General features: G+C 38.2%; 2 protein-coding genes across 13 annotated transcripts in view; both read left to right on the top strand.

The window, feature by feature from the left end:
- The window catches only part of USP45 (ubiquitin specific peptidase 45), a 67191-nt gene extending 62482 nt beyond the window's left edge, over nucleotides 1–4709 (top strand). For 4 of the 7 annotated variants that reach the window (XM_013992722.2, XM_001925580.5, XM_021090340.1 and 1 more), the window contains one exon: nucleotides 215–4709. In XM_013992722.2, the coding sequence (XP_013848176.1) occupies nucleotides 215–345 (131 nt within the window). In that variant the 3' untranslated portion in view covers nucleotides 346–4709. The remainder of the gene's footprint in view (nucleotides 1–214) is intronic. The other 3 variants (XR_002343647.1, XM_013992723.2, XM_021090336.1) reach the window with 3 other exon arrangements.
- Nucleotides 10120–27996, top strand: part of PNISR (PNN-interacting serine/arginine-rich protein) — a 33141-nt gene continuing 15264 nt past the window's right edge. For 2 of the 6 annotated variants that reach the window (XM_021080749.1, XM_021080246.1), the window contains exons 1-4: nucleotides 10822–10974; nucleotides 19983–20063; nucleotides 24343–24531; nucleotides 26395–26618. In XM_021080749.1, coding sequence (XP_020936408.1) covers nucleotides 24411–24531; nucleotides 26395–26618 — 345 coding nt within the window. In that variant the 5' untranslated portion in view covers nucleotides 10822–10974; nucleotides 19983–20063; nucleotides 24343–24410. 6 annotated transcript variants of the gene reach the window in all.

Raw genomic sequence — 27996 nt, 5'->3', positions numbered from 1 at the left:
GGCTATCTAATAGTTCACTAGGTACTTAAAGTAAAATGATACTAATAGTAATGCTCTGAAGGAGTTCATTTTAGAAGGTGCTTTAACCCAAGAAGAAACAGACGTATGCAGTAAAATCTTGCATTAGATAAATACAGTCTGTAATGAATGTGTTGTTTATATGTAAAGTCAAAACATATTTATTATAAAATTATACTTCTTTTTGTTTTGTTAGGTTTGAAAGAACCTGATAGTGAATCAGCAGGCCAGTGGGTCCATGTTAGTGACACTTATGTGCAGGTGGTTCCAGAATCAAGAGCACTAAGTGCACAAGCGTACCTTCTTTTTTATGAAAGAATATTCTAATTATCTGTTAATTATTAATGGCAATGATTATTTAGATCACTTTTATTTAAATGCTGCAATGATAACCATAATATGCAATGTGCCTTTCTTTGTAGTCTTTTTCTCTTCTGTATGTATAGCATATCCCTCAACTGCTCCTGAACATTCTTATCATCTGGGGTATCCTTTTTAAAAAAAAAAAATCAGATTTACTAAATGCTTTCAAAATTATATTCTTAAAATAAAGCTAAACATGTATTTTTAAAAATATATTTATCCTTGAAAAAACCCAGAATTTACAGTAGTAGAGGAAACCCTTTTATGATGTGGCTTATCACAAGCATTCAGAAATGATGCTGGCTAAATCAAATCGTTCCTTAAAACAGTCACATCCCACCTTTCTGTTCTCATGTGTATGTGTGTATACACACACACACACACACACACACACACACACACACACACATAGACATATATGTATATATCCTATGTCATTGTTTACTTATTATTTTTAACCTTACCTTTTAGCCTTTTTAAATCATAGTTTTATTTTGGGCATATTCCACATTGTATGTGCTAGCTGTGTCTTTTCCAAATAAACATTAAAATAAGAATATAAATATTTAAGAAAAATTGTTCATTCATGAAGCACTCCACTTAAAATTATCTCAGGGCTATGTATATACTGCTTGATGGGAAATATTAGCTGTAACATGTACTTACACAATTGGCATAGTGACCTTGTTCTATTTTGTATGATTCAACCATATAAAAAGGTAGCTTTAGTAATATGGATTTACAAATAATATGTTATTTAGCTTATTGCTTTGGGGTTTTGAGAACTAGAAAAATATTGAAATATTTTTCAATATATTATTTGCAGTCTATTCATGGTGAAGTTGAGGATAATTTGCAAGTTATGTGCCAAGGTCAAAAATATATTTATAGATGCAACATGTGAAATTGATAAATTTTAATTGTTGATCCATATGGGACCATAAGATACCTTTAAAATGTAAATGACCAAATCATATTTACAAGTAATAGAGAATTATATTCTTATTATACTTAGCAGGAAAACATAATGCATTTTCTAGTTCTATAGGTCAGTAAATATTAATCATGGTTTTAAGGTTTTGGAATCACCTTTTGTCTTCAGCAAGCATCATAAGTTCAAGTGTGTTTAGTTTTTATTATTTTAATGGGCATAAGGTTGGCATTTTTTTATCTTCTTTTAAAATCATTAATAGCAAAAATATGGTAGTTTTCCCCCCAGAATACAAATTATTAAGCTGACAAAATTTGGCATGAAAATGTTATCATTACTTAGGCTTACCTGTTTAAAAAAGGACAATTTTGGTAAACCAGCTATAATGGAAAGAATAAAAATCATTTTAAAAAAAGATAAAAAAGGGGGAAAAAATGTAATTGTAATGTATACATGTAAGGATAACCTGACCCCCTTGCTGTACAGTGGGAAAATTAAAAAAATTATTAAAAAAAAAAAAAAAGATAAAAAAGGACAATTTTGGTCTTACCTTTTTGGGGGGTGTCTTTTTTTTTTTTAAGGCCGCACCAACAGCATATGGAGGTTCCCAGGCTAGGGGTTGAATCAGAGCTGTGGCCGCTGGCCTACGCCACAGCCATAGCAATGCAGGAACCAAGCGGCATCTGGCACCTACACCACAGCTCACGGCAATGCCAGATCCTTAACCCACAGAGCAAGGCCAGGGATCGAAGCCGCATCATCAGATACTAGTCAGATTCATTTCCACTGAGCCACGACGGGCACTCCCTAGTCATACATTTTTTTTTTTTTTTTTGGCTTTTTGCCATACATTTTTAAATCAAAACATAGCTGCATAGTTCAAGCACATCCAAATCATTAGTGCTGACGAATGATAGTACAGGCAGATGTTGGTTAAGTGCCTGGTCCTAGTTCATTCTCCTCTTGTTAAAGAAGGATAAGTATAGGGGCTGTAGATAATGTGTGGAAATATTGAACGAAGACTCTGACCCTCCTTGATATGTAAGTATCAAGGTTACCAGTGCTGCCTTTTGATATATGGATGAATAGAATTAGCAAGGTTGCCAGTGTTGCCTTTTGACATATGAATTATGATTGGTGTTAAAGATGGTAATATACAAAATTCAGAGGTTAAAATGTCATTGCACAAATTCTGTTTTTAAGGTATTGAAATTTCAATAGTAGTGTTTTTCTTGATTTTTAACAGAAATGATGGAGAAATAGAGCTTTATAAATTATTCTACAAACTCAGGTTGTGTCTTATAAAAGGCAAATAGTGTTTAAAGTTTATTTCATTGTTATCCATTAACATTAAAGCTTTCAGTACCAGAGCAGTGACATTTTTTGGAAAAATATTAGTTAAATCTCTTTATTTGAATCAGACATCCTGGTAATGACAGTTAGCATCACCTCCCCCAAATGTAAATATTAAGATGTCTCATTTTTCTCCTAGAAAAGACAGCAGAGGTATGCACTTTTCATTGGACAGTTACTTCTTATTGTGTTGATAGATGGATAGAGGAAAGAGAGAGAGAAGGAAAGAAAGAGTGAAGGGAAGAAAGAAAGGAAAGAAATAAGAGCATTCTTTTCTGTTGCTTTTTGGCTTATCCCTTACTCATTTATGTCAGAGATGTGAGGGGTAGGTGACGGCAAGGAGTGTGCCTTGTTCCTCCTTTCATTGATAAGATGCCAGGAAACAAACTCGTGCTGTATTTATCAAATAGGAGATCTTTTAAGCTTTATTGGAAATACCAGTTAAGACTGATTTTTTCATTAAATGAATGATGTACTGTAGCTCAGAACATTACCTCAGTACTCAAGTAATATAGTAATTTTTATGCTTAACTTCACATTTATTCATTAAGTATATATTTATTGAACATCTACTAAGGATCAGGCACTGTGCTGACACTATTTTAACATGTTTTAAAATGAAGAGGCCTGTACATGTTTTAGACATTCTTCTTCTTCTGATTGTTTTGTTTTTTTTTTTTTTTTTTTTTTTTAGGGCCACACCTGCAACATATGGAAGTTCCCAGGCTAGGGGTCGAATTGGAACTATAACTGCAGGCCTACACCACGGCCACAGCAATGCTGGATCCTTAACCCATTGAGTGGGGCCAGGGATAAAATCTGAGTCCTCATGGATACTTGTTGGGTTCATTTCTGCTGAGCCACAACAGGAACTCCTGGATATTATTCTAGAAGTAACAAGATACTTTAATTTTCATTTCCACAGTGTTAAATGAGTTAATTCTGAAATCTGATGTTTAGTTTAGTTTTTTTTTTATGGCCTACAGTTTGTGAATGCCTTGTTTTTCCGGGTCTGCTAGTGATGGAATAAATTTGATTTGATACCTAAGAATTTCCTAAAGATAGCTTTTATAATAGAGAAGGTATGTGAAGTTACACATGGGCCTACGTTTAAATTTTTGTCTTATTTTGAATATTTCCAAAGCACATTTGCAGGGGTATTAAATTGTGAAGCTCCTTTGAAAGTAGCTTCCAGATGACCTCAGGAAATAGTACAGATCAGTGAGAATGTTTACAGATCCTCAAAACAACTACTACAGTGTTTAGCAAAATAAATTTGAGAGGTAAAACAGAAGTTTCCCTTGCTTTATTTAGAGACTGGTATACAGTGTATATCTAAACTTGTTTTCCTCTATTTAAAATGATAGATTTTTGACTGTATGCCAGTTATGTGACTATTTTGACATAACCAAATACATGTTTATATTTAAGACTTAGTCAATGTTTTTAAAGCAATGTGAAAACCACCTTTTTCTGTAGACAGGGAGAGTGGTAGTTGGTGTCAGTTCTATGAGTCGTTGATATCAATTTTGTTATTTTAAATGTGTCAACAAAGCTATTTTATTATCATATATTTAATAGCTCTTAGTTTGCATGTGTGACTTTAGTCAGTGATTTTATACAACCGAATAAAATTTCCTGAAGAATAAGCTGTGAAATGTATCACCTTCATCTAATTTTTGAAGCATAAAGTTGTATTTTGCCTACTTTTATTAAATTCATACTCGTAATTTAATTTGTTTGCATGTTACCTGGTGAAATAAGCCTAAATCAGATAAGTGCAATAAAAGTGATTCTTTATATATTATCTACTGTGTTAAGAAAGACTATTTTTAGATATTTTAAGTGTTTTGGCTTATGTAGAAATCCATCAATTCAAATCTGTTTAAAAGATAGATGACTATATTTTAAATTTTGAGTAACATTGATTATATATCATTCCTACTATTTTATCTTTTTTTGCAGTGTTTCTGGAAAATAGCTATGTAACTTATTGAGCATTATTTTGATGTTACTGTATAAATATGTATAATAAATATTAAATTCTTATTTATGTTTCAAGATTGGTCCTAGAGTTTTTTCAATGCACATTATTATTTTGTGTACCAACACTGTACTTGCTTACCTTCATATTTTAGAAATTATTATTTCAGAATAAAATATCTCATGGGCCTCTTTTATTCACATTTTAGTATCTACTAAGGGTGAGTCATCATCCTTTTAGATGTCTCTCAAAATGTTTGAGTTATTCAGGCAGGATAATTCATTAGGAAATATTTTGACGACCTGTTTGTATTTAACTTTTTTTAGGATACGAAGCTCTTTAAGATTAGGATGAATGTTATAGACCACCTTTCATTTGTTTAATAAGTTAATAAGTATTTATTAAATATCTGCTGTGCGGTAGGCATTGAGGATGCAACATGGAATACAGGCGATAGAAATCTAAGAAGTGAGACGATAGACATTCTAAGAAGTGAAGAATAGGGAAGAGATATTTCAAATGGTAAATAATAATGGAGAAATATCAAGCAGCATTACCCACAAAGCCATATGGGAATTAAGGTCCAGGGGATGAAGGATGTTCTGGGGATAAAAGGTATATGATACTAGTATGACTAGTATTATACCAATCCTGATAGTCGCAAAGAGAAGCTGTCAGTGTCAGAGGAAGTGGAGGGTTTTAATTCTGGGATCCTCTCTTCACTCCTGCTAATGGCAATAAAGAGGCTGAGAAGAAATGTCAAGAAATTGTCAAGGAATAATCTTGACATATCTTCTCAGAAAAATATATGCTCCAAATTTTTGTAGGTAATTTCAGAGGTTCATGGACCCTCTGACGCCATTTTCATACATTCTTTTTAAGTTGCACTCAAACAGAAATACCTAAAATATTTGCATTCCCATATGTATTAGAATAGGCTGGGTTATGTTGCAGTAGCAGATAACTTCACATCCCAATGGCTTGCCACAACAAAAGTTTATTTCTTCCTCACCCAAAGTCCATTGTGAGTCTGGGTAATCTGCAAAGGCAGCTCTTTTCCAGGTGGTAACTCTGTAGTCCCAGCTGATTGTCTTCTGGCTCTATCATTTTAACACCAGGCCTCTCCACTGTGGCAGTAGGTAGAAAACACCAAAAGTCTTACACCAGCAATTAAGTTCTTCCTCTGGGATGTGTCACGCACAACACATTGGTCAGAAGTAGTCACATGACCATGCCTAATTGCAAGGAGGAGTGGGTAGGAAAGAGTAGGTCTCCTAGGGTTCAGAAGAAAAGAACAGGATATGAGGGTGCACTAGACGTCTCTCACAATCTACCCTCCGGCCACCAAATATTCAGCTCTTTCTACATGTGGAACATAGTGGCTCCCTTTTCGAGAGATACAGCCCCAGAGTACCATCCTGACAAAGGTTAATTTTCCAAGACCAAGCTTTTTAGAAATGCTCTGTCAGGTCTGGATGTTGCTCCCACTGGTCTGGAGACCCAGGAAACAGAAGGATATGTTCTGTTTTCCACAAACTTACTGTCAGTCATGAAACCAGTGGAGCTATAAGCACAGTAAACATTCTCAGTCAGGAGGGTGAAGAAGAGTGGAGATACTATCAGTCTGTTACCCTGGGCTTGGGGAATGTTCGTTGTTAGACCTTTCCCCTATTCTCTAACAGTCCCCTTCTCCATTGTTCTCTGTGACCCTAGACTTCATCCTGTGGGAGAATATTTTTTTGTTTTGTTTTTGTCTTTTTAGGGCCACACCAGCAGCATATGGAAGTTACTGGGTGAGGGGGGTGATCGGAGCTGCAGCTGCTGGCCTATGCCACAGCCACAGCCAAGCTAGGCCCAGCAATGTCTGGGACCTATACACTGCAACTCTTGGCAACACTGGATCCTTAACCCACTGAGTGAGGCCAGGGATCAAACCTGCACCCTCAGGGATACTACTTGGGTTAGTTTCCACTGGGCCACAACAAGAACTCCATAGTCTTTTTTAATTATCTTCCTTGGCTACATCTGAATGGCTGCTGAGGAATATGCCGTCCTTGGGAAGTTGCACACTTTTTTTTTTCAGTCTGTTTCCTAGATAATGAGGGGCTTAAGTTGGGTTTGTTTTTTGTTTGTTTGTTTGTTTGGTTGGTTGGGGGTAGTTGTTGTTGCTGTTTTTGTTGTTTTGTTGTTTCATTTTAGGGCTACACCTGCAGCATATGGAAGTAATACAGGATCCAGGCCACATCTGTAAATCTGTAAACTATACCACAGCCTGCAGCAACACTGAGCGAGGCCAGGGATTGAACTCATGTTCTCACAGACCCTATGCTGAATTCTTAGCCTGCTGAGCCACAATAGGAGCTCTGGGGTGTTTTTATTTTTTATTTTTAAATTATTTATTTATTTATTTTTACTTTTTAGGGCTGCACCTGTGGCATATGGAAGTTCCCAGGCTAGGGGTTGAATTGGAGCTACAGCCGCTGTCCTACGCCACAGCCACAGCAACTCAGGATCTGAGCCGTGTCCGTAACCTACACCACAGCTCATGGCAATGCCAGATCCTTAACCCACTGAATGAGGTCAGGATCGAACCAGCATCTTCCTGGATCCTATTCAGGTTCCTTAACCGCTGAGCCATGAAGGGAACTCCCTGGAGTGTTTTGTAAAGTATGGAATAAGCACAAGTTTTGTCAGCCAAAGCTTTATGGTTTCTTTTCCAGTACAAGCCATGAAAGCTTAATAGGCCTCTTTGTTTCTGGTCAGATTTATATGCCAATAACTATACCACCTTTTTGAGACAAGTGTTCTTGGCTATATTTCTTTGATTTCCTACCTTCATATCTCTGTCTTGATCTTATGACAAGTATCTTCTGTCCACAAGCTTTGACTGGGAGAGCCATCCTTCTAATTACCTTTTCATCCACAGGTATTTTTTTTTCCAAGTGAGGAAAAAAATTTGGATTACTTTAACTACATCCTTAATTAAGCCACTGAAAATTTCCAAAATAACTATGAAGTTTAGTTATGATTTCTGCTGCAAGGCTGAGTTTTAATTATCATTTGTCATTCAAAGGCTTTTGAGAAAACTTGAGAGTTTATTTTCTACTGCTTGGAGTTGAAAAATACAAACAAACCTGTGAGGCTCCATTATTCTATTTGCCCTAATTCCCTATTTCACCTTTTACAAATTAACCATTCCTTTCTGAACTCCACTCTTCTTATAATACCATCCAATGATGTATCCAATAGCATCCAACACACACTGTCTTATTTTTCAACTTCCTCCCCTCGTTTGAATTTCATTAGGTACATTTTCTGCCTCCCAGGTTATTGTGGGTGACAGTCTTTTTTTTCTTTTTTTTTCTTTTTTTTTAAACCACTGCATAATGTGAAGTGCCATGTTTCTGGTTTCCACAATTAGATTTCTATGTATCCCAACGAACCTCCAAGCTAGTGGCACATATTTTCAGTTCATTGAGCAGCACCGAACTCCCCCAGTATCTATACTTGTCAGGATAAGTTAGCTTTATGTTGTATTCGCATATGAGTCCAGAATCTCAACAACTCATTTTGTGGTCATTGCAAAGTCTTTTGCCAATTTGGGGCTCTTTCTGGCCACTATTTCCATGAAGCAACTCGGTGATCCAAGCTGGCAGAGAATATACTGACCCGTAGCTGCCCCTTTATCTGAGACCTATAGCCTTCTTGGTTGATGTGATAGTGCACCATGTCTTATTAGCTTAGGTCCAGAAATAACAGTCATCACTTATCCTACAGCCCACTGGCCAGAACTAATTAATTGATTACTTTCTAACTTTAAGGGAGCTTAAAGTATTTTGTGTGCTGTAAGTCAGTGGAAAATCAGATATTGGTGAACATTAATAGTGTCTACTACATCATACAAGTAAATTAAGTATAGAAACAGTGGTTTGAATCACAAAAGATGTTAAAAATATGCCAGTCAATGAACATAGTAGCTTTACCTTGCTTTCTCCAATGTGGTCTAAATAGTCATTACCTGTATAAAGTCCGGTTTGGTTCATTGTTAAATAACTGAGGTAATTATTATTTTATGTCCTCCTCATACATCATTATGCCAGATACTCTCACTACTTTCTAGAACATGTTTAAGTAATAGTACTATTTAAGAATTAAGGAGTTCCTGATGTGGTTCAGTGGATTAAGAGTCTGACTACATGGAGTTCCCGTCGTGGCGCAGTGGTTAACGAATCCGACTAGGAACCATGAGGTTGTGGGTTCGATCCCTGGCCTTGCTCAGTGGGTTAAGGATCCGGTGTTGCTGTGAGCTGTGGTGTAGGTTGCAGATGCGGCTCAGATCCCGCGTTGCTGTGGCTCTGGCGTAGGCTGGCAGCTAGCTACAGCTCCGATTGGACCCCTAGCCTGGGAACCTCCATATGTCGCGGCAGCGGCTCAAGAAATGGCAAAAAAAATAAAATAAAATAAAATTAAAAAAAAATAAAGAGTCTGACTACAGCAGCTTGGGTCTCTGTGGAGGTGCAAGTTCCATCCCCTACAGTGGGTTAAAAAATCTGGCCTTGCCACAACTGCGGCTGGGATTCAATCCCTGGCTTGGGAACTTCCATATGCCACAGGGTGGCCATAAGAAAAATAATAATAATAATAATAAAATAAAAGGACAGTCTAGGAATTCCCACTGTGGCTCACTGGGTTAAGAACCCGACATTGAGTCCAGGAGGATGTGGGTTTGATCCCTGGCCTCATTCAGTGGGTTAAGGATCCAGCGTTGCTGCAGGCTGCGGTACAGGTTGCAGATGTGGCTTGGATCCACGGCTCTGGAACTGATTCACAGCAGTGACAGACAATGCCCACATTCTTAACCATTAGGCCAGTAGGGAATTTCAATGAAGTTTTATTTTGAGGGCCACTTGGATCTTTTTCATTCTGGACTTTGTCCTAATACTGATCCAGGAGTATCTGGGTTTCAAGTGTTTATTCAGGAAGACAATTTCATGCAAATAGCATCTATCTAGATTTATCTTCTTTGTCCATCTAGCTTTCTTCTTTTTTTTTTTTTTTTTGGTTGCACCTGCGGCATGTGGAAGTTCCCAGTGACAGGGATAGAAACCAAGCCACAGTTGCAACCCTGGATCTTTAACCTGCACCCCAAGAGAACTTCCTACTCTTAATACTTAATTTCTACTGTAATTTGCTATTTCTTCTGCACAATTCCCAATGAAACAATTTAGATACTTAGTATACTCTGTTCAGTCACGCAAAAGTTTCATGTTACTCTCTAGAAAGGAACTTTCCAATATTTAGTTGAGAAATACATACTGTATCTTTGGAACATTTTTTGTTTTCCTTGTAGCTCGTGGCCTAGAAATCGATACTTTTGATACGTGACCTTTGTTCGTATTATAACACCATGGAATCAAAGTATTCTATTGGAAGAATTGCTTAAGTCCTTTCAGGAGGCCATCTTGTGGTTGACAGAAAAGAGCAGCAGGACGGAAACTGGACATCTCCGCCACTTTCCCCTAAAGGTCATGGGGAAAGAACGAAACTTCGGGACTAGCTGGGTGAGGTAGAGCTGAACAAGTGTCCCCAAAAGGGGGCGCGATGCTTTTGAGCTTAACAAAGAGCGACTGCCGCGGGGTCAGCTAAGTTCTCCGCTGGACCCGCAACTGCACTAACGTCCGGTGTCCCTGGACGCGAAGTCCTGGGAGGCGCTCCGTGAGACCAAAGCCGGGAGCACTCCGGGATTTGGGGCCAGATTCTGGTTCCCCTTGAAGTGCGGCTGAAGGCTCACGGGGCAACCTACAAGTTCATTTGATCCTGGGGTCCCTCCGTACTCTGAAAGTAGCGCTGGGAACTCAGTCCCCTTTCCGCAAGCGAACATACCTCTCCTTTAAGGAGGATCGCGTTGCTAAAATAAAAATTTTTGTTGTTAAAGAATTTTGAGCGCGCTCTCTACAGAACACTTAAAATCTTGGCTTTCAGCCCACTGTAAAGATTCAAATGGGTGGGGCATGTCGGTGGCTACATTAAAAAGTAACGTAGGGGAGTGTCCAGACACTTGTACGGCGTTGACTAGATAGTGGAGGTGGTTTTGCCCACAACAAAAATGGCGCCGAAACACGTTAACCGGATACGGTCACGTGCTCAAAGACCAGCCTGGGGGACAGTATGGCTTCAAATGGCAAACGGATGTTATTACTATTTACTTCCGGGTGAAACCAATCGGGCGCCATCTTGTCTTGTTCGTGAAGAAGTAGAAGCATCGAAAGGGTTGGAGAGGTATTACGCGAACGGTGGCAACAACAGTGTTCCGGAACCAGAGTGGGTAAGTCGTGGAGAACAGTTTCGCGTGGATATTTGCAGAGCCATTACAACCTTCTTTGTTTCTGTGGCGAAGGTAGCATAACTTAAACACGTAGGCTGCGTACGCTGCCTGGCGAGACCGCTGGAACCTCATCTCCCTTAAAGCGGTGGCATCCGCCTGACTTGGTGAATCACGGTGGTGCTCCTGGTGAAAAGGAAGTGTTCTCATGAAAAAGAATGGCCACGACTTCTCCCCCTTTAACTACGAGAGTTTCCTTTCAGATGAGAAGGGAGTGATTGTTGGGCTCCTGACCGGCCGTTAAGCACTGCGCGTGCGCATTGGGAACCCCCTTTGGGGAAGGGGTGCAGGGGGCGGAGGAGGCGAGTGCTGGGACCTGAACCTTCAGTGCTGTGAAGCTCCGACTACGCAGGCGCAGTCAGGGGCAACTAGATCCTTTTAACTACAGTTAGGTTCCTTAGTTGGTATTAGCCTTGTGTTTTTAAAGTGATAGACACTATGTATGTGTTAAGCTTAAGGAAAGAAAGAGGTACTATCCAGCATTTCAGTTTTAGTATCCTGTTGTGGGTATTATTGTCATTCAGACAACGTGGGTATTGGACAAACTGATTGTTGGTGGTTAATTCATAGAACAGTAAAATAAACTTGTAACTTCTGGTTTGAGTGCAGCAAGGCAAATGCAACAAAACCCAGAACATTAAAGATTCACCTGTGAAACTGTTTTGTACGGTGCTGTGGGGCTGTAGGTAAAGTAACAGTAAATCAGTTTTTTGGTGGGTTTTTTTTTTTTTTTTTTTCTTTTTTTTTTTAGACCCGTACCGGAAGCACATGGAGGTTCCCAGGCTACAGCTGCCGGCCTACGCCAGAGCCACAGCTACATCAGATCCGCGAAGAGTCTGCAACCTACACCACACATCACTGTATTGGATCTGTAACCCACTGAGTGAGGCCAGGGGTCAAATGGCAACCTCATGATTCCTAGTCTGATTCCTTTCCGCTGCACCACGACAGGAACTCCGTAAATCAGTTTAAGATGCTCTTGAGACTCTGTTTAAAAATTATTAATTAATACTTTTTTAGAACAGTTTCTGTTTACAGAAAAATTGAGCAGATAGTACAGTGTTCCTATATAAACTCCCCGCTTGCTCTACACAGTTTCTCTCATTAACATACATTAGTATTGTACGTTTGTTGAAATAAATCGACTAATATTGGCACATTATTATCACTTAAAGTCCATAGTTTATTCACATTTCCTAAGTTTAAACCTAATGTCCTTTTCATGTGCCAAAATCCTATGTAGAATATCATATGATATTTAATTGTCATGTGTCCTTAGTCTTCTCTTGGCTGTGATGGTTTTTTTGGCTTTCCTTCTTTTCAATGACTGTTAGAGGCTGAAAAATTCATATAGCGAAGTCCTGACTTCAGTGCCTCAAAATATGATTGTATTTGGAGATAGAGTCTTTAAAGAAGGAAATGAGATATTAGGCTAGGCCTTAATGCCTTATAGTGGTGTCCTTGTTAAGAGAGCAGGACACAGAGGGAAGACCATGTATAGACATAGATAGGAGACAGCTGTGGGCAAGCCAAGGAGAGAGGCCCCAGAATTAAACCAACCCTCCTTACATTTTGATCTTGGATGTCTAGCCTCCAGAATTTTGTGGAAATAAATTGTTGTTTAGGCTACCCAGCTTGTGATACTTTGTTATGGCAGCCCTAGCACAGTAATACAGTGCCTTTGACAATTTTGAGAGGGTACTAGCTAGATACATTGTAGAATGGCCTGCTACTGGAATTTGTCTGATGTTTTTCTCATGATAAGATTGGTTTTAGGGGCTTAGGGAAGGAAGATCACACAAGTGCATTTTCATCATATTCTATCAAAGCTGCATACCATGAACATGACTTACGTTGATATTGGCCTTGATCATATGCTTGAGGTGGCATTTGTCACATTTCTCCACTTGTAAAGGTACTGTCCCCTACCCACTCCTTTCCATGCTGTACTCTTTGGAAAGGAAGTCCCTTTGCACAGTCCACACTTAAGGAGTAGAGAATTAAGCTCTGCCTCCTTTAGAGTGGAGTGTCTACATAATTTATTTGGAATTCTTCTGCTTGGAAGATTTGTCTCTTTCCTCTCATTTATCTTAGTCATTTATGTACTCATGTATATCAAGAACTCCTAGATATTTATGCCATAATTTGTGTTATAATCCAATACTATATTTTGTTGCCCAAATTGTTCCTGCTTTGGATGTTGGTAGCTCTTTCTGTTACCTGCTGTGCTCCTTTGAAATGTACCCATCTCCTCCTCTCACTGTTTGTTTTTTTTGTTTTTTTTTTTTTTTTTTTTGAGCGTCTTCTTACTTCCTGACACTACAAGATGCTGCAGGCTTATTTGTATATTTCTTGCCCCAGTGCTAAGAATCAGCTCTTACTCTAACATCCCTGATTCCTTTTATTGAAGAATGGTATTAGACCCAAGATAAGTGTTTTTGTTACTCTTGGGAGGTTGTTTCCTTTAGACTCTCTATGTTCTCTTCTTTTGTTTCTTCCAAATTTATTTTTCAAGTATCACTTTTTTGGGGAATCTATAACCAAAGTATTCAGTTCTGCAATATTTTTTGATTACTGCTCTTGAACTGCAAACTGCAAAATATTTCAGTGTAAATTAAAATGCATATCACACCAAGAAGCAAAAAAAGGTTGTTTATTTTAACCACATTTCAAATGATTACAAGATTAACTTTGTTATTGCTATTTCCACCTAATCAGAATTGATTCAAGTGAGTTCATTTTAACTTTGACATGTTACCTGTAGTATAAGACTGAAATGGCAGGGGAGAAGAGAATTGTTGCATTTTGTGGTTTCTAAACTTTATGTTTAAGGTGAGATTTCATTACATGCACCAGAGGATGAATATGTTTCTATATTTCTTTGATTTTGTAATTGATATCCAAGGGCTTTAAAACAAAACTACATTTCCATTCTCACTCATCTGTCACACAGTCTATGAGATGACTTTTACAAATATTAATGATTGTCATTATTTATTTATTTATTTTGTCTTTTTTTAGGGCTGCACCCATGGCATATGGAGGTTCCCAGGCTAGGAGTCAAATTGGAGCTGTAGCTGCCGGCCTATGCCACAGCCACAACAATGCCAGGTCTGAGCCACGTCTACAACCTACACCACAGCACACAGCAGTTGAGCTGGATTAGCTGCATCCGTGAGGATGCAGGTTCGATCCCTGACCTTGCTCAGTGGGTTAAGTCAAGCTGGATCCTTAAACCACTGGGCAAGTCCAGGGGTCAAACCTGCGTCCTCATGGATGCTAGTCAGATTCATTTCTGTTTAGCCACAATGGGAACTCCAGTGATTGTCATTTAAATAAGTAATTTTAAGAACCTCAAAGCAATTAATGTTCTAATATAGGCTCATCTAAGAAATAGATAATAATATAATTTCTGGTTGTATTAGTTTCCTAAGGTTACTGTATCAAAGTGCTACAAGCCTGGTGGCTTTAAAACAACAGAAATTTGTTCTTTCACAGTTCTCTAGGCTACAAGTATGACTGAAATAAAGGTTTTAGCAGGGTCTCCTCCCTTCCCCTCCCCTCCCTTCTCCCCTCCCTGCTCCCCTATCTAGGGGAAGATCCTTCCTTGCCTCTTTCTAGTTTCTGGTGGTTCCCAGCAATTGTTGGCTTTCCCTGGCTGTAGACACTTTAGTCTGCTTCTGCTGTCACATGGCATTCTTCCTATAAATGTCTGTGTTTCTTCTAAGGACACCAGTCATACTGGATTAGGACCCACTTTATTCCAGAATGACCTGATCTTAACTTGAATATGTCTGCCAAGACCCTATTTCCAAATAAGGTCACATTCACAGTTATGGGAGTGGGAGTAGGACTTCTGTGTATCTTGTAGTTCAATCCATAACACTGATCATATTCGTACACTAGATTTTTATAGCTATGTGTGATAACATGCATGCCCTGATGTAAACCATGGTTGTTGATCTCTGTGTTCTTCCCAAATCCTAATTGTTTCCAAGGAAATAGCAGTTTTCCCTATAAAGGGAGAAAGTCTTGCAGCCTGGCTCATTAATAATCACATTTCTCCAATTGAGAAATTAAGCTTAAAGATCTTTAAGACTAAAAGAAGAATAAGTTGGGATTTTTGATGTTATAAAGTTAGATTAGCAGCACTAGAATGTCATCTTCATTGTTGAATATTTAATATATTTGATAGTAAATTTCAGTGAGTAAAATGTTTTACCACTTAATGTGGGCAAAACACTTTGGAAGATTCAAATAACTATAAGATATTTCCTCTGCCCTCAAGAAGATACTTTTTTTTCTTCCTTTTTTTGGCTGCCCTGCAGCATATGGAGTTCCCAGTTCAGTGGTCAGATCCAAGTTAAGCTACAGCTGTGGCAATGCCAGATCCGTAACCTACTGTGCTGGGCCAGGGGTTGAACCTGTGTCCCAGTGCTCCCAAGATGCCACCGATCCCAGTGTACCACAGTGGGAACTCCGAGAGGATTCTTGTTTGAGCCAAGACAGAATATATGAAAATTTTCATGATCCGCTTCTTTTGATTCTTTGTATCTTTAAAATTTTTTTTCTTTTTTTTTAAATAAAGCTTTTAAGGTCTATTAAAGAGAGACACTTATAAGATACAAAATACTATATATAAAATAGATAAACAACAAGGTCCTACTGTATAGCACAAGATTTTTTCCCTTTTATGGTCGCATCTGGGCATATGGAAGTTCCTGTGCTAGGGATTGAATCAAAGCTGCGGCTGCAAGCTTGTGCCACAGCTACCACAATACCAGATCTAAGTCACATCTTTGACCTGTGCTGCACCTTGCAGCAATGCGGATCCCTAACCCACTGAGTGAGGCCAGGGATTGTACCCACACCTTCATGGAGGCTGTAGCAGATTAAGAATCTGACTGTAGCAGTTTGGGTTGCTGTGGAGGCACAGATTCGATCCCCGGCCTGGGAACCTCCAGGTGGCATGAGTGTGGCCATAACATTTTTAAAAAATATGATAGATGTATTGATTTATTTTTTTATTTATTTTTTTTTTTTTGTCTTTTGTCTTTTTTGTTGTTGTTGTTGTTGTTGTTGTTGTTGCTATTTCTTGGGCCACTCCCGAGGCATATGGAGATTCCCAGGCTAGGGGTTGAATCGGAGCTGTAGCCACCGGCCTACGCCAGAGCCACAGCAACGCGGGATCCGAGCCGCGTCTGCGACCTACACCACAGCTCACGGCAACGCCGGATCGTTAACCCACTGAGCAAGGGCAGGGACCAAACCCGCAACCTCATGGTTCCTAGTCGGATTCGTTAACCACTGCGCCATGACGGGAACTCCTGTATTGATTTATTTATTTTTACTTTCTTATGCTTCTGCCTATACCTGCAGCATGCAGAAGTTCCTGAGCCAGGGATTGAACCCAAGCCACGGTAGTGACAACGCCAGATCCTTAACCCACTAGGCCACCAGGGAACTCCTATACCAGGCTAATTTATTTTATTTTTTCTTGTCTTTTTATGGGCCACACCCATGGCCTTTGGAAGTTCCCAGGCTAGGGGTTGAATCAGAGATGTAGCTGCCAGCCCATGCTGTAGCCACAGCAACACCAGATCCAAGCTGCTTCTGTGACCTCTACTACAGCTCATGGCAATGCCAGATCCTTAACCCAGTGAGTGAGGCCAGGGATCCAGCCCGAGTTCTCATGGATCCTAGTTGGGTTTGTTATCACCGAGTCACAATGGGAACTCCCAGGTTTATTTTTTAAGATACACATTCATAATTAAATAATTCAAATACAGAAAGATATCAAAAAATGTAAAATTCACTGATCTGTTTTTCCTCTCTACAGCTTACCAGTTTTAAGCATTTTTTTTTGTAATTTAAGGATTTTCTATATTAAATTGCATTCTTATTAAAAAGAAAGAACTGTATCATTCATTCTGTATTACATTTTCACTTAATGCAATTTTTACATCAATACATCAGCGTATAAAATCTACCTTATTCATCTTATTTTATTTTATTTTTTATCTTTTCTACCTTATTCATTTTATTTCTTATTTATTTATTTCAGCTTTTTAGGGCTGTACTCACAGCATATGGAGGTTCCCAGTCTAGGGGTTGTATTGGAGCTACAGCTGCCAGCCTACACCATAGCAACAGCAATGCCAGATCCATGCTGTGTCTGTGACCTACACCACAGCTCACGGCTCCCTCCTTAACCCACTGAGGGAGGCCAGGAATCGAACCCACAACTACATGGTTCCTAGTCGGATTTGTTTCTGCTGAGCCACGATGGGAATTCCGTACCTTATTTATCTTAATGAATGGGAGTCTAGTGCATGGTTCACTCTTATCTGCACTTTGGTCACTAAAAGCAGATGTTCACTGTTAGAAACATGCTGCAGGTTTTTGAGTTAAATGGTGAGTGTATTCATCTGTGGTTTTAAGTCGTTGTAGTGGAATTTTTATAAAATTCTCTGCTAAATTGTCTTCCAAAAAGACTAGGCATTTGGTATCTTACCTGCCCCCTTGTTCAGTATTCACCCTCTGTAGGCAGATAAAGTTTCTCAGCTGTGGATTTAGTTGAAACATTTTATTAAATAGCTTCTAACTTATTACTTCCTTGACTTTACTGTCATCTTTGCTGTGTTTTTATTCTGCTCTACTTGTCACAATTTCACATAAGATGTTTGCAGCCTAAGTCTATCAAACACTATATTTGAATAGTAGCTTCTTTAAAACTTTAAGGTGGAAAAAAGCTTTGGAAAACATAGTAAAAGTAGAAGTGGTTGATTTTAACAAACAGAAAAATGATTATAAGTAACACAAATCACTCTTGAAAATATGTAAGTACAATGTCTTTGGGCATAGGAAAGCTTGGAAGTTTTGGTTTGGTTTGGTTTTTTTTTTCCTCTGGTTTTGTTTTTTGTTTTTTTTTTTTCTTCTTCTTTTTACAGCTGCACCTGTGTGGTATGGAAGTTCCTAGGCCAGGAGTCAAATTGGAGCTGCAGCTGTGGCCTGTGCCATAGCCATGGCAACACTGCCTCTGAGCCACATCCTGCCACTTGTGCTGCAGCTGGCAGCAAAGCTGGATCCTAAACCCGCTGAGTGAGGCCAGGGATTGAACCTGCATCCTCACAGAGACACCATTGGGTCCTTAACCTCCCGAGTTGCAATGGGAATTTTTGTTTTAATAAAAGCTTCAACCTATGATATTTTAAGAAGTAGGGACAGAAAGATTTTTTTCCTAAGGATAAAAGGAAATCTAGCGAAGTCTTAGGTTGCTTTACAAGAAGAAAATGGAAATGAGTAGAAATAGATTGGTCTGATTCCCACCTCCACCCCCCCACGCCCTAGTTGTAAACTATAGTGCTATCAAAAAAAAATACTGAGAAAGTCTTGGTGATGCTATCAATAACTACTTATTCAAGCTTTCTGTTTCCAAGTTTTTGTATTTTCCATTTAATCCTCACAATAACCGTATGAAGTAGACATTTATTACATCTACCATTTTACAGATGAGTTCCCTGGTGGTTGAGGGTGTTAAGGATCCAGCATTGTCAATACGTGGCTCCAGTCAGCACGTATTAGACAGCAAGGTTTGATCCCTTGTCCAGTAGCTTCACATGCTGTGGGCATAGCTTAAAAAAAACAAACAAAAAAAAATAACCTCAAACAAAAGAAATAAAAACCTGACAATTGAAAAGGTTGGCTATGACAACTATTAAACATGAGTAAGTAGAAGAAACTTTGTTTAGAGTGATTTCTTTCTTTCTTTCTTTTTTTTTTTTTTGGTCTTTTTGCCATTTCTAGGGCTCCTACCTCGGCATATGGAGGTTTCCAGGCTACAGGTTTAATTGGAGATGTAGCCGCTGGCCAACACCACAGCCACAGCAACGAGGGATCTGAGCCGCGTCTGCGACCTACACCACAGATCCGAGGCAACGCCGGATCCTTAACCCACTGAGCAAGGCCAGGGATCGAACCCGCAGCCTCATGGTTCCTAGTTGGATTCGCTAACCACTGAGCCACGATGGGAACTCCTGTTTAGAGTGATTTCTAGAAAAATAAATTTATGTATTGGAATTGATGATAAGGAGTGAACACATACTGTTTTCATCATTTGAGTGGTTTTACTATGTGCACATCTATTTGAAACTCCAGTAGGCGGTTATGGAGCTAGTTTTAATGCCTACATTGTATGAGTTTGCAACCCACAACAGAAAAATCTATGCATTGAATTCCAATATGTTTTAGAGCTTTGGAAAACACAGCAAGCTGAGCTTACTCTAGTGTTTTGGTTTTCATGTGTATAGGTCAGCAGCTTTCTTATTATTAACCTTTAAAAAGTAAGAGAGAAGCTACAGACCATTTGTTCATTTGTTGTTTAGTGACTGCTATGTCACCTGCTTAGACAGCAAGAAGCTGTCCTGTGTATTTAGAAGATAAGAAGAATACATTTGTCTCTCAGCTTTAAAAAGGTATTGATCTAATGGGAAGAAAGTGAAACCATTTGAGGGATAAATTATTCTCACCTTGCTGACGTTAAATTTTTAAACTTGGAATTCCATAGAAAAATCTGAATGTATTATCTTATTTGTACCATTTAACTTCATATCAGATGGATGAGATCTTTTAAAATGTTTGTTGTTCCTTTTTTTTTTCTCAGTATTTGTGACAGTCTCTAAATTTCTTGGCATTGCTTTGTATTGTTAACATTGTTCAAGTAAATAAAAAAGATATTTTGGAAGAAAAATGTTTTAAAAGCTTTACTTCCTTTCTGATATACCTGTTTCTCTTCAATTTATAATGATAGAATGAATGAAAGTATAATGAAGAAAAAGGTTCCATATTAGTTTGCAGATGGTCACACTTTCATGTTGCATCTCTGGAATTTATTTTGATTAATTATAATACCTCTTCATAATGTAAATGCAAATGTATACTTTTTTTTTCAGGGTCTAAGTAATCTCGCTGCTATGCTTCCAAGCTGTAGTTCTGAATCAACCTAAATTTTAAAGAGAAGGCGAACCTCTGAGGTCAGTCAAAATAGCAGTTGGTATTTATTTCTTCTGGGTGTTCCTCTTTATTTGTTAGCTTTTAAGTAAACTTGTAAATGAAGTTACCTTTCAAGGGTGCCAATGAGTCATTGGATTTTAAAGGGCTTTAGAGGTATAGTTGAAAAAGCAGAGAGGGGAAAAAGAAGAGCAAAGAGAATCTAAAGAGAGATAAGAAAAAGTAGTATATTTAGCTTAGAATTGATACCTAGTCCAGTTGTTGGCCTTAAGTGTAGTACTATTTAGTGCCTATTTTGCCATGTTCTAATAATACCATTATAATAGAATATATTAATACACCTAGAAGGCAAGTGCACTTGACTCATAAGTAAATCAAGATTATATCAAAGGAATGCATCTTCTCTAATTCACAGTGTTCTTCAACTGAGAGGTCAGGATCTGTCATTGATAGAACTATGTAACATTCTGAGAATGTCACCAACATTGTAGTTGCAAGCTACACTGCACTGTAACAGCCAATTATCCTGTTTAAGTTGGTACCGATCACTTCCTTATTATCTGGCTTTCCTTCTTTTTGTGATCATGCAATCTTAAGATGTAGTTTTGTTTTTAGAATAGAGGAAAGGGTCAATCTAAAAGGATTCATTTAGTAGACATTTCTTTAATGTCTGCTATGTGCAAAGTCCTGGGGTACAAGATGAAGAAACATACCCTGCTTACTATGTGTGTTATTGGTTCTTGAATAGGGTTGTATAAAGTACAAAGATAATATGATTTGTAGGCATTTAAAACTTTTTATAATGAAAGTTTTCAAACTAGTTTATAGATAAGTAGACCAGTGTGATGAACCCCACTGCCCCCATACCCATCACCTAGATTTACTAGATAGTAATAGATATTAACATATGTTCTTTTCCCCTTACTCTTCCATGCTAATTGTATGTTAAGAAACCTGATCTCGTAGACTGTCTCACCTTCTGAATTTGTCTGATTGTTTCTTTTGATACTATTTGGCCAATACCTTTGTCCCCTATAATTCCTTTACACTGGAAGTAAGAGCCAAAAGCTTGATTGAATTCAGGTAAATATTTTTGGTGAAAATATTCATTGTGATTCAGGGGTTATAATGTATCTAGTGAGTAGAGATCTAATAATCTCTAGGGGAGATATTTCGGCAGCCTTTGAATTTGTGGTTTCCCATCGGCTTTTCTTCTAAGATTGCTTGAATTAGTTGTTTTTATTAAATTTGACTGTAAGACAGTTTTCTACCTTCTGCATTCATTAACTGTAATTTAAAAGAAGTTTTCCTTCATTAGCTAGTGCTCTTTGCTTATTCTCCAGCGAATCTTGGTTGGGGGAGATTATATCACCTTTTTTTCTTTTTTTTTTTTTTTTTTTTGTCTTTTTGCTATTTCTTTGGGCCGCTCCCGCGGCATATGGAGGTTCCCAGGCTAGGGGTCGAATCAGAGCTGTAGCCACTGGCCTACGCCAGAGCCACAGCAACGCTGGATCCGAGCCGTGTCTGCAACCTACACCACAGCTCACGGCAACGCCGGATCGTTAACCCACTGAGCAAGGGCAGGGACCGAACCCGCAACCTCATGGTTCCTAGTCGGATTCGTTAACCACTGCGCCACGACGGGAACTCCACCTTTTTTTCTTATAGTCTTCAAAATAATTACATTTCCAGAAATTTATTGGGAAAAAAATAGATTTTTTTTTTCCTCCTTTTAAGCTAAACTGACTAGAGCTATGTTTGTCCCTAAACTTTTCTTCCTCCCCCCCGCCCCCTTTTTAGGGCTGCACCCACAGCATATGGAAGTTCCCAGACTAGGGGTCAAATTGGAGCTGCACCTGCTGGCCTGTGCCACAGCCACAGCAACTTGGGATCTGAGCTGAGTGTGTGATGTATACCACAGCTCATGGCAATGTCAGATCCTTAACCCACTGAGTAAGGCCAGGGATCGAACCCTCATCCTCCTGGATACTAGTCAGGCTTGCTACGAGTGAGCCATAATGGGAGCTCCTGCCCCTAAACTCTTAACACCAGCATTAACATGAAATTTTCTGCTCTTACTTGCCAATCAAAAAATTCGTTTCCTCTGGCAACCTTTTGACCAGAATTTTAGAGCTCTGATCACATAAATGTATCATCATATAATAATGTGTGAGCTTTTAAAATTAAAGAACTCTCATTTTCATTTTTAAATTATGTTTATTTTGTTGAAGACTGAAAATCAAATATATTTTAAAAGTCAAGATGTGGGATCAAGGAGGACAGCCTTGGCAGCAATGGCCCTTGAACCAACAACAATGGATGCAGTCATTCCAGCACCAGCAGGATCCAAGTAAGGAAGCAAATTGAATTTAGGGGGTAAGGGAGTGGAGGTATATAGAAATGAGTGGGAAATAGGCACTGGGATCAAAGGAGATAGAATTGGGATTGGTTTATTTGATCATTTTATGGTCAGATTTTAACTTTATCTCATAAATAATCTTGCCTAGCACATGTATTAGGGAATGGACTTCCCTTTAGAAGATTCCTGCAGATAGAAAACTTCTTAGAGGTTTTATGTTTTTAGAACTGATTTAATTCTTGTTTTCTAAACAGGAAAGTCTTTCTTAAATCAGTTGCTTATAAGTTAATCATACTTCTGCAGTTAATTCTGAATCTTAGGATTCTATGTAGATCACAGTGAAGGATGGTTTGCTGTATCATTTAAAATTTTTCCTTTAATATGGAATATTTCAAGCATATACAGATGTAGAAGAGAGTATAGGGTGCCCCATTTTTACTTAACTTTCATAGTTGTTGATTCGTAGCCAATTTCATTAAATTGATATGACCCCGTCCACTTCCCTGCTTTCTTATTAGGTTAATCCTATTTCCTTCCTTCCTTCCTTCCTTCCTTCCTTCCTTCCTTCCTTCCCTTCCTCCCTCCCTCCCTTTTTAGGGCCTCACTCTCTGCATATGGACTTTCCCAGGCTAGGGGTCCAATTGGAGCTATAGCCGCTGGCCTTGGCCACAGCCATGGCAGTACCAGATCCTTAACCCACTAGGCGAGGCCAGGGATCGAACCTGTGTCCTTATGATTACTAGTCAGATTTGTTTCCACTGAGCCACGACAGGAACTCCCCCTATTTCTTGTTTTTCAATAGCTACATAGCATTCTGTCATAGGACTATATTGTTATAAATCCACTTTTTGCTTTTTACGGCCACGCCTGTGGCATATGGAAGTCCTAGGCTAGGGGTCAATCCATGGCCATAGAAGTGCTGGATCTGAGCCTCGTCTGCGACCTACACCACAGCTTGCAGCAATGCTAGATCTTTAACCCACTAAGAAAGGCCAGGGATCGAACCCACATCATCATGGGTACTAGTTGGGTTTGTTGCCACTGAGCCACAACGGGAACTCCAGTGATAAATCCACTTTTAGATGATTGATTGCATGTGACTTTTTACTTTTGAAATCATTACCATAATTTTGTATATGTATCATTATTACTTCTCCAGTTATTTTCTCAGGGAAACAAAAATCCAAGAACTAAGTTCGGTAGATCACAGTTGCACACTTAAAAGTTGTAGATATATACATTGCTAAGTTTAACTTTATTTTTGTCAAAACTTATGAGAATATACCTATTTAATTTGCTAAACTGGGATGTGAAAAACTATATCTTAGTCTACTGTTGTCTTTATTAAAACTGTTAGATCTTAAATTGTTAAGTATAGATATTTGAGGAAAGGAGGTTCTTTAAGATAGTGGAGACAATGAATTTTGAGTAAAGAATGGCTAAGATGTTGTCATTGTCGAAATAAGGAGATGTATTTTGACTAGAGAAAGGAGTCAGAGATGCTGAAGAAGAGTGACTGAGAAAACAGAACAGCTCTCTGTACTCATCTGAGGCTTATAGGATCCACTGTAGACCTGAATGGGACCTGTTTGAGAAAAAGTTTAATCATTTGTATTTATGGTGGTTTAAGAAAAGCATAGGAATTTTTAAAAACTCAATAAAGTAAGGTACAGTGTACAAGTTTTCTTAGGAGTTAATGTTAGAAATTGGTTAAAAGTGTTTTTTGTGGAATCCTGTTTTGAATGTCTTAAGTATTTAATATTACTTGGTAGCCTGAACATGGGTTAATTTCTAAGTGTTTTTTTTTTTTTTTTAGCTATAATGTTCTGTAATATTTTAAATCTCTAGTAAGTAATAAATGAAATGCTTGTTTTACATAGAGGCACTATTCTTTTAGCTCCTATATTCTGAATGCCAAATTCTGCTTTATTAAATTACATTAGGCCAGATTGACTGGGCTGCATTGGCTCAAGCTTGGATTGCCCAAAGAGAAGCTTCAGGACAGCAAAACATGGTAGAACAACCACCAGGAATGATGCCAAATGGACAAGATATGTCTACAATGGAATCTGGTCCAAATAATCATGGAAATTTTCAAGGGGATTCAAACTTTAACAGAATGTGGCAACCAGGTTTGTTGTTTATGTTTTCCAAATTTTAGGACCATTTTAGAAATAAAATGATTAAATGAAATTGTTTAATTTGCTTAGTTTTATGACTTCTTGAAATTAATGGTTCTCAAAGACTAGGTGGTGTCATTTAGATTTGGCCTTGAAATTTTGTGGTTTAAATGATTCTATACTCATTCTGCTAGCATAATGGCACTCAGTTTGATTCTTTTCTTGGTTCTTCATTCCTAGGCTGACAGGGGCTGGGAACACTGGAAACCTCACTTGGCATCTAGGGAAGAGAGCATTCTATGTCTCTCTGTTGCAACCTCTGGCCTTTTCAGAAGCAGTACTGGCAGAGCAAAACATGTTCAGTCTCTAATTAAAGAAAAATTGTGTCACTGTGTGACAAATTAGTCTGTCAAATACACTCTGCCCCCCCCATCCACCCATCTTTCTCTTCCTTTTTTTCCAGATAGTCAAGATCTTCCATAAGTTTTTATCTGTTTGTTTATTTTTGTTTGATTGCTTTTTAGGGCTGCACCTGCAGCATATGGAAGTTCCCAGGCCAGGGGTGAAAGTAGAGCTACAGCTACCAGCCTGTGCCACAGCCTCAGCAACATGGGATCCGAGATGCATCTGCAACCTACGCCACAGCTCATGCCAAGGCTGGATACTTAACCCACTGAGCGAGGCCAGGGATCAAACCTGAATCCTCATGGGTACTAGTCAGGTTCCTTTCTGCTGAGCCATGCCAGAACTCCCTGTTTGTTTACTTTTTTTTTTTTTTTTTTTGTCTTTTTGCCTTTTCTGGGGCCGCTTCCCTTGGCATATGGAGGTTCCCAGGTTAGGGGTTGAATCAAGCGGTAGCCACCGGCCTACACCACAGCCACAGCACCGTGGGATCCGAGCCACGTCTGTGACCTACACCACAGCTCACGGCAACGCCAGATCCTTAACCCGCTGAGCAAGGTCAGGGATCGAACCCGCAACCTCATGGTTCCCCCGCCACAACAGGAACTCCTCTTTACTTTTTTTACCTCACAGTATGATTTAGGTTCCTTGTTGCTAGTTTAGTTTTCTATGACGTGTTATTATTTTTAATAGTCACTTCAGATTATTTATAGTTGACTCTTACATTTGAGTATGATAATGGTGAAGTCATATTTCCTTTTCCCTATTAGTACATATTGTTTCTCAATGTTAGAATGGAAAACTCAGGAAGTAATCCTCTAATATCACTTTGAAAAGGATAATGAATATTCTCTGATACTGGGAGATAGTTCATTTCTAGTTTTCTTGAGTCTATGCCAAATTTTCCCACATTTGAAAATGTTTTTGTTTCTAAGTTCAAGTTTATTGATGATTGACCTCAGCATCACCACTTTGCCAACTTTGCTGACTTTCTTTGTGTCCCAGGCAAATGATTTGCCTCTGTGTGCCTCTATTTCCCCTCCTGAAATTGGGAAAATAATACCTGATTTCCCCCTACCTCACAGGGATGTTGTGAGGATAAATGTGTTCATGAAAGACAGAAATTATATAAAATCACAAGGTATTATTTTTATGGTGTTGTTACGGAACAGAAATAGAAAAACCCAACAAAAAATTTCTTTGGATTTTGTTGTGTTTATTAAAAATAATTTGGGGCATTTGTTTTCAGTTTGTTTAGGATATGAAGTAGGGTGGAAGTTAGCTATTTGAATTATTTATTCGATTAATTCATTGCATATTTTTAAGATACACAAAAGGAATTTGACCAAGAAGTCATAGATTTTTTAATCTCTTTCTTTACTTGAAAAATCTAGCTTTCTTGAGATCTTAAAAATTTGTGTTGATTTTGTTATAACCCCCTGTTGAATGTTTTTATGCCTAAATCCTAAATAGAATGGGGAATGCATCAGCAACCCCCACACCCCCCTCCAGATCAGCCATGGATGCCACCAACACCAGGCCCAATGGACATTGTTCCTCCTTCCGAAGACAGCAACAGTCAGGACAGTGGGGAATTTGCCCCTGACAACAGGCATATATTTAACCAGAACAATCACAACTTTGGTGGACCACCCGATAATTTTGCAGTGGGGCCAGTGAACCAGTTTGACTATCAGGTGAAAGATATTTTGTTACTTTAATATTGTAGATGTGCACGTAATCCATTCTTTGGAAGTGTCTCATCAAGAGTACCTAAGATATGTGTTTCACGTTTCAGTCTTGTACAGATAAGCACATACTGTGTCTCAGAAAAGCTATTAATTTTTGAGTATTAAATCACTAGGTTTTTATGGTTTGCTTAGGAAAATGGTATAAAGGATTTTTAGAGAAAATTTTGAATAAAATGAAAAGTATGTAAGTGCAATAGCTATATGATGTTTTGTTTTCTAATTTATAATTTCCAGATGGTATCTTTAAATATTAAATAAAGTTTAGAAAATGCACAGTAGTCGAATATATTATTTATCAATAATAGATTATGGTTAAAACATGAATAAAATACATGAAGAAGGTAGATCATCTTTCTAAATGTAATTCCTTCTGCTATGTAGAGTTAAGACTTGTTCTAGTGTTGTCATTTTTTTTTCATTCTGACATGACATGTTGATGGAATTGTACATATAATTTCCTTTGTAGCATCTAATTCATTCCTAGGGACATAGAACTCTATGGAGAATAGTGTCATTATGTGGGGCTTAATTTTTCTACTTACTCTGCAAGGGTCTACCCTTAAATTATAGTGGTAGATGTCATTTTGAAAAAACTGATTGCAAAACTGTTACCTTTAAACTGAGTTATTTAAAGTTTTGGGAAAAAAAAAACCCATATGTTATTTCATTGATTGTATGGATATTGGGCATAAATGTAAACAGTATTCACTTTTAGATAGTAATCCTCTTATTCATACATATGCAAGTACTTTTGTATACATATGTTTGGTATACAGATATGATAGTTTTTGTTTTGACAAAATGTAGTAGCAGAAAGCTTCTACTTACACCACATTTGCTTGGTAGATCCCTATGCTAATAAGACAAAGAGCTCTGTTGGCGTCCAGCTTAGAAAAGCCTCTAAAAAGGGCAAAATTGCAAAAAAAAAAAAATTTAATATGATTAAGTAGCTTTTATCTTTGCTTAAATTAATGACAAGCTCATAAGTAGAAAGTTAGAATTGATTTAATTTTTTTCCATGTATATTCTAGTTACAGAAAAACTGACGTATTTGATTTCTTGGTATTGGAAGGTTTAGCTTATAAATGAATTCAGGATGAAAAAGCTCATCTGTATGTTCTTTTCTATACTTCTTGATAGTAGTGTATCAGCTGAATTTTATGTGGCTCTTTGCATTTACATAGGCAGAAAAATCTTTATTTTTCTTAAGAAAAGTAAGCCTAGGTTCTTGGGGCTACAGAAATATCGGTGGATATTAGAATCATGGAATTCTTGGATTTGCTGCACACATGGATTTCTACTGTCCCAGTTCATAACACGCGTG

The sequence above is a fragment of the Sus scrofa genome, chromosome 1, assembly GCF_000003025.6.
Source record: "Sus scrofa isolate TJ Tabasco breed Duroc chromosome 1, Sscrofa11.1, whole genome shotgun sequence".
NCBI classification, from domain to species: Eukaryota; Metazoa; Chordata; class Mammalia; order Artiodactyla; family Suidae; genus Sus; species Sus scrofa.
The sequence above is the reverse complement of the archived record's forward strand: the minus strand, read 5'-3'. Positions and strand labels throughout refer to the sequence as shown.